This window comes from Triticum urartu, chromosome 1A, assembly GCF_056163025.1.
Source record: "Triticum urartu cultivar PI428250 chromosome 1A, HENAU_Tu73, whole genome shotgun sequence".
In the NCBI taxonomy this organism is placed as follows: Eukaryota; Viridiplantae; Streptophyta; class Magnoliopsida; order Poales; family Poaceae; genus Triticum; species Triticum urartu.
This window is the reverse complement of record NC_141873.1, coordinates 523,275,148-523,281,718: the sequence shown is the minus strand read 5'-3', so window position 1 is coordinate 523,281,718 and position 6,571 is coordinate 523,275,148. Positions and strand designations below refer to the sequence as shown.

The 6,571-nt window shown below is 50.3% G+C and overlaps 1 protein-coding gene across 1 annotated transcript; it reads left to right on the top strand.

The window, feature by feature from the left end:
• The first annotated feature begins 1,199 nt into the window (after positions 1 to 1,199).
• On the top strand, positions 1,200 to 5,289 carry LOC125524873 (gamma-glutamyl hydrolase 1). The gene is made up of 10 exons (XM_048689907.2): positions 1,200 to 1,593; positions 2,150 to 2,236; positions 2,423 to 2,512; positions 2,848 to 2,942; positions 3,472 to 3,532; positions 3,790 to 3,879; positions 4,004 to 4,066; positions 4,325 to 4,413; positions 4,922 to 5,014; positions 5,117 to 5,289. Exons 1-10 carry the CDS (start codon positions 1,285 to 1,287, stop codon positions 5,148 to 5,150), a joined length of 1,011 nt encoding a protein of 336 aa, XP_048545864.1. The 5' UTR covers positions 1,200 to 1,284; the 3' UTR covers positions 5,151 to 5,289.
• Positions 5,290 to 6,571: the final 1,282 nt, after the last annotated feature.

Sequence of the window (6,571 nt, the reverse complement as noted above, 5' to 3'; positions counted from 1 at the left end):
GGTACCTCTGCGAAGTAGTCTTCCATCAAATGCTCGTGTCCTAGAGCGCGGTTCCGGTAGATGGTGACTCGCCCCATCTTCGACCCTCTCCTCTGATCCACCAGCCTCACGCGGTTTTCAAAGGATTGCACGTCGATGAGGAGGCTCATCATCTCGACGTCGTCGTCTTGCAACAACTCGTCGATGTCCGAATCGTCGGATGACGACCAACCCGACGAATCGGACAACGAGTCCATGTCGTTGTTGTTCACCTCCATCTACACAATACAACAAACAATAAATTGTGAGTGCCAACAATGAATCAAAAAGGAAAAAAATAAAACAAAAAGGAAGAACAGGAAGCATACCTGCGGGTTGGGGGCGGGCGACGGCCGGCGTCGAGGGGAGGCGGGGGCGTCTGGCGCGGCGGCTCGAGGAGGCCGGCCTGCCTCTGGCCTCTGGGGGGGCGGGAGGCGGCTGGGGGCGGGAGGCGACTGGGGGGCGGGGCGGGGCCGAAGGCTGATGCGGGCGGGCGGGGGCGGGGCGCCGGGGCGGGACGCCGGGGCGGGAGGCGGCGGCGCGGGAGGCCGGGGGGCGGGACGCCGGGGCGGGAGGCGGCGGCGCGGGAGGCCGGGGGGCGGGGCTCGGGGCGGGGCGGCCGGGGGCGCAGGGCGGGAGGCGGGGGGCGTCGAGGGGAGGCGGGGAAGGGCGGATCTGGCGGCGGGGAGCGTGGCGCAGGGGCGAGACGGCGGCGGCGTCAAGGGGAGGCGGGGGGCTGGCCGGATTGGCGGCGGGCGACGGCCGGCGGCGCGGGAGGCCGAGAGGCGGGAGGTTGGGAAGGGAAACTTCCCTCCCGCGCGACGGGGGAAGGGAGTGCGGGCTGGGGTCGAGCGCCCCCCTCCAGCCCTCACTTTTACGGTTCGAAATTGGGTTTGAGGGTTGGACCCTTACTTTTTTTTTGAGGGTTTGAGGGTTTAGGGGTTCTAGTCTTTGTGTTTTTTTCTGTTGCAACCCATAAAAAAGCAGTTATTTATGAAGGTTTGAGAGTTTAGGGGTACTACTAGTAATGCTCTAACGCGTGAGAGCGGTTGTTATTTTCGAAAACAGATGAGGTTTGCACGTTCCGCTACCTCCTCTCCCAGCAGATCCATTTTCCAGATCGCCGCGCGAACCACATGCTCCTATTATTATGGAATTCAAGTATAATCCTCCTCTGGAGTCCAGCCACGAGGCGATAACAAAAGCGACCTGCTTGAAGCGAGCCCACTCCCAGCCGGCACAGTCCAATTGTTCACACACCTCCACATGGCTTCTCCTCCCCGGCACCTGCTCCCCCTCCTCCTCCTGCTCGCCCTCCTCGGGACCTCGTCGGCGGCCGCGCCGGGCGTCATCCGGCTGCCGCGCGCCGGGGCCTGCGCCGCGCCGGCGGACCCGGCCGTCTACGACCGCCCCGTGATCGGCATCGTCACGCACCCGGGCGACGGCGCGGCCGGGAGGATCGACAACGGCACCTCCACCTCCTACATCGGCGCCTCCTACGTCAAGTTCGTCGAGGCCGGCGGCGCCCGCGTCATCCCGCTCATCTACAACGAGCCCGACGAGCGCCTCCTCGAGGTCAGCGCTTCCAGATCCCCTCCCTCCCTCCGCCTTTCTCTTTCTGCTGCTTAAATGTGATTGTAGTTCTATCTGACAACTGCCAGTTCTTTGCAAGTCAAACTAAAATACTTGATAGTCAACTTACTATGTACTCTATGTACAAGTTAAAATCATTTTCTAACAGTGCAGAAACGAACATTCGTAGTTCTGGTTATTTAGAATTTCTCTACATTTAAAGTACATGTTTACATAGGAATGACAAATCAAATACAGTAGCAAGGTGGATCGTGACTTGATCACTCAGTGTCTAACTAGCTTGTGTTACTGTTCATCTGTTTCAGATCAAGGTGAAACATGTTTAAAAAAAGATCTAGATGAAACAGTTAACCTATCATGTCTCTGACTACTATAAATAATTAAATATTGTTCGTGTTCTGCAGTCATTTGATCTCAGGACAACAGATCACCTATTAGTTACTTTTACTTGGTAGCCCCCTGCTTGCTCAGTAGTACCTACATCTTATCTCTTAGGTAGTAATTTCTGATAGTTTTGCCTGTGTCCCTTTTACTGCAGAAACTCAGTTTGGTGAATGGTGTGCTGTTTACTGGTGGATCAGTGAAAAGGGGTCCATATTTTGAGACGATTAAGAAAGTGTTTCAGGTACCTATCTATTAGGCAGCTTCTGTGTGTTTCAGACATGTTACTCACTTCTGCTCTGTACTTGCTTCCATTATTAAGAACATACTATATCACAGTATGGTAACATCATATTATTGGTCCTAGTTCACACAGAATGGGACCAAACGTTACTGGATAATTCTCACTTTCTTTGTTTATCTTCTGTAGTATGTCTTGGACAAAAATGATGCAGGAGTTCCATTTCCATTGTTTGCACAGTGTCTTGGCTTTGAGCTTGTAAGCATGATTGTGAGCAAGGTAATTTCTCTTTTTTCTAAGATAATGAACAAAAATTATAGACGTCAACATGCAAATTTAGTTGCTAAAGTACAGAAATAATTTGAAATTATTATATTATTAGGACAGCCTCAAATTGAGATATCTGCCTGAAGAAAAATGATGTGTTAGAATTTAAAAGTATACATTTGCTCTTGCCGCCCTCATGTAGTCATGTGATGCAGTGAAGAACCGGTTGGTCGGCTGCACTGTTCTGTTCCTGGGAACAGGACATAGACACTTAGTGTGTTCCATACCAAGTTTGTGTTTTGTATCTACAAACTGACAACTGGCTCTTTTCTCTATATTGGTATTAGGACAATAATATTTTGGAGTCATTCCACGCCTCAGATCAAGCATCAACTCTCCAGTTCCCCAATTATTCTTCACTTCAGGGATCAGTATTTGGAAGGTAGGGATTCTAATATATATTTGAAAGGTGTAGGTACTGCATGGTCATCTTTTATTTGCAGGAGAAAATCGTATTGGTACCAAACTTGTGCAGCTTTCTCATTTTCCTCTATCAACTGAAAGTCTGCATGGGCACTTGCAAAGACCATGTTTCTTGTCCCGGCCTATACAAAAAGATTATGTATGTTAGGTTTTCATTACAGAGAAAATGCAATTAAGCTTACAGTTTACAGTACACTGCATTGCAAATGAAATTTCAGGTTTAGACGCCAGCTTCATCAAACTTGAAATAGCAAAAATGAATTAAATTGATGTCAACTATGCAGTTGGTTAGATTATAGATGTAATATTATATCTAGAATGCCCCCTGAACCACAGGCACTACGCTTGATGTTATCCATTTATCTAAGATATAACCTTGTCGCTCCGTACATTTTTATGGCACAAATACCGTCTTCTATTGACTCTTTGTGGCTTGGCTTCTAATATCCCTTGTATACCTGTCTAATAGAAGTGATCCAAATTCGCAGATTTCATCCTGATCTCATCAAGAAACTCAGCACCAGTTGTCTTGTCATGCAAAACCACAAAGTAAGTAGAATCCTGGGTGCTCCTTTTCTCCTTGAACACGCATTGGATGCGTGTCGTTTTGTATTAGAAGAAGAATCTTGGGTACTCATCACATTTTATCTTTGACCTTCACTCGATATTAACATTGACATGATATACTTGGTTCAACCAAATCATGACTGTCAATTTAAAACAGCAACTTTTTATGGAGATTGCAGAATAACTATCTTTATCTCCTTGTTTTCCCTAACATGGTTTATTTTCTTAACTGGTCAAAGTATGGTATATCTCCAAAGAGATTGCGCGAGAATGATGCGTTATCAAGTTTCTTCAAGATTCTGACTATATCCCCTGATGAAAATGGTGAGGTACAATATGTCATCTTTTTCCTAGTACTTAACTGGTTTGGACTCAACCAGCCTAATTCAGAGGTAGTGCTAAATCAATGTATAAAGAAACAGCAAACTAATTTACTTTCCTTTGGCAAATCAGGTTTACGTCTCAACCGTTGAAGCACAGAAATATCCTATCACTTGCACTCAGTGGCACCCTGAGGTATGCTGACTGTAGTGCTGCTGGTTGTTTTTGAAATTAAAGTCGGTATTCCACTAATCTGTTCGCATGCCTGTGCACATTTTTGCATCCCATTTATTCTTGTTTGACATTTTTTAGGACTATATATTACTAGGCTGCTATCAAAATGTTTGTCTTTAAACTATTCAGTCCATGATATTTCTTCATTTGGCCAGATCACTTAGGCAAACGTAATATATTCAGAGGTCAGACTATAATTAGCTTGTTCACTTGCTGCAGAAAGCCATTTTCGAATGGCGTAAACCAATGATTCCACACAGCGAGGATGCAGTACAAGTGACACAAAATTTTGCCAACTACTTTATCAGGTTTGTAATACTCTCTTTATTCGTTATAAGCAACACATCATCTGCTTATTCACATTCATGTTGACCATGCCCTCATTCTGTGATGAAAACCATACTTCACGGAATGGCGGATTACCTATTCAAAATCATTTTATGGTGTCCTAGTTTCCCTACTAAGCAGGTATAGGTCCTGTGTACGTTTGTATGGCTCCTGTTGGGCAACTTGTTTGTGAATAAGGCTTTGTGCCCAGTTGCATTTCAAAACAGCTTTGTGCCCAGTTGCATTTTAAAGAAATGAAGCGAGTTCACAGTTTGTTGCCCATCGCAACCCCCTAAAGGGGACATAGTTATTAATAAAACATCAACGCTCAAAACACACGCAGCCTGAGGGAAAAGAAAACTGGTATCTTGCACCGTTGTCTTCCTCCAATGCATGAATTCCATACTTTCCTACTGCAAAGCAACAGCTCGTGAAAAAGGGTAAGAACAGCGTGTTTATCTCACCCTTCTTCGCTCTGTCGTGAAACAGCCAAGCCCGCAAGTCGCCAAACAGGCCCCCTGCCGACAAGGTGCTGGACAACCTGATCTACAACTACATCCCTACATTTTCCGGGAAAACCTCGTAAGCCACCTCTGTCGGTCCTGTATTGTAACTGCACACTTACTGCACCATATGTTTCTCCATTCACCCGCTAAGTAAATGAGCATGTGCCATGCCTTGCAGGAAATCTTTTGAGTTGGTGTACCTCTTCTCCTGAGCCATGAGCCGTCGCTTGCAGCTGTGGTTCTTCCCTTCCTGTATTGTACATGTACATGTACAGTATTGTTTTTTTTTTTGAAACGGGGCAAAAGATTTGCTATTTTCATTGATTAAGAAGAAGAGAATTGCACGGTTAATTAACGGAAAACCGAGCTAAAACCGATACAACTCAACCCACGTGACATGGGCACCACCGGCCAACTTGGCCACCGACATGGGACACAAAGCTGCAAAGAAGAAAAGCATTCGTCGAGGAGTCGCAAGCGTCATCGTCATCACCGGTTGCCTCGAACGAGCGACTCCGACTTCACCATTAAGCTCCAACTGCGAAGCCAACCCGCAAACAGCCGCATAGAAGCCACGACGGCACATGCCACCAGATGGCCACACGCGCAAGCAGCCGACAGCTCCGACTTTGACGACGAGCCTCACCAGGGAAATATGCAGGACTTGCGCCGACCGTGCCCTCAAAGCACCTCGGACACGCCGGGAAGAGCCGACTACCGAAGTCCACGCCGCGACCCGAGCTCCTCTCGACGACATCATCGTTGTCAAACAGAAACCAGCGCCCCGCCGCAGCAAACTACACGGCGAAGATGCCGCCATCCACGACGAAGATGCCGCAATCCACCAGTCTCCCAGTCGTAGCCGGCTCCGAGACGATGCCCCCAAGGAGGAGAAAGACGCGAAGACGCCTCCATCGCCCAACCCAGCGAATCTGAGGTTTCCCTCCGAAGCCAAAGCCGTGGGGAGAAGGAGCACACCTCCACGGTGACGCTTCCAAGAAAGATCACGGCACCCGCGGGCACCGTCGTCGCCGGCTCCGAAGAAGACCGGAGCAAAGATTTCTCCCGAAGATGCGCCGACCACCTACCACCACCGACCGCCACCCACCAGCCACCACCTGCTGAGGCCGACCTCATTCTTGCCACGGGATCCCACGATCCACCGCGACCAGACACGCACCACCCCCTGGCCGAAGCCGCCGTCCACCACCGTAGCCACCTCCACCGCAGCAACCCACGCCGCATCGTGAAGCGCAGCACCCAGATCGATGCACCTTGCACCAGATCCAATCGGAGCTGCACAGGCGAAGCAGCAGAGAAGACGAGCAGGATCTCCCTCCGCAGCACACCTCGCACTCCAGAGGAGCACACCCGCCACGCCAGCTGGTCACCGCGCCCGACGCACGCCTGCAACCACCGCGCCCGGCCAGTCACCGCGCCCCACGCGCACAGCCGGATCCGAGCCGCCGCTGCGCGAGCGCGCGCCGTCCACACCCCGGCCACATCAGGAGCCCGGACCGAGGCCGCCGCCCCGGCGCCCCACTCGCCGCCCGCAAAAGGCACGACGCCGCTCCGGCCGCCGCCCTCCGCCCGACGTCGCCCCGCTCAGAGATCCCCCGCTCGTGAGAGGAGC

Excerpts from the sequence above, each read along its gene's own strand:
- LOC125524873 (XM_048689907.2), top strand. The coding sequence starts at position 1,285 with ATGGCTTCTCCTCCCCGGCACCTGCTCCCCCTCCTCCTCCTGCTCGCC. Across the intron at positions 1,594-2,149 it reads CCGACGAGCGCCTCCTCGAG|AAACTCAGTTTGGTGAATGG; the intron begins GTCAGCGCTTCC and ends CTTTTACTGCAG. Across the intron at positions 3,533-3,789 it reads TTGTCATGCAAAACCACAAA|TATGGTATATCTCCAAAGAG; the intron begins GTAAGTAGAATC and ends AACTGGTCAAAG.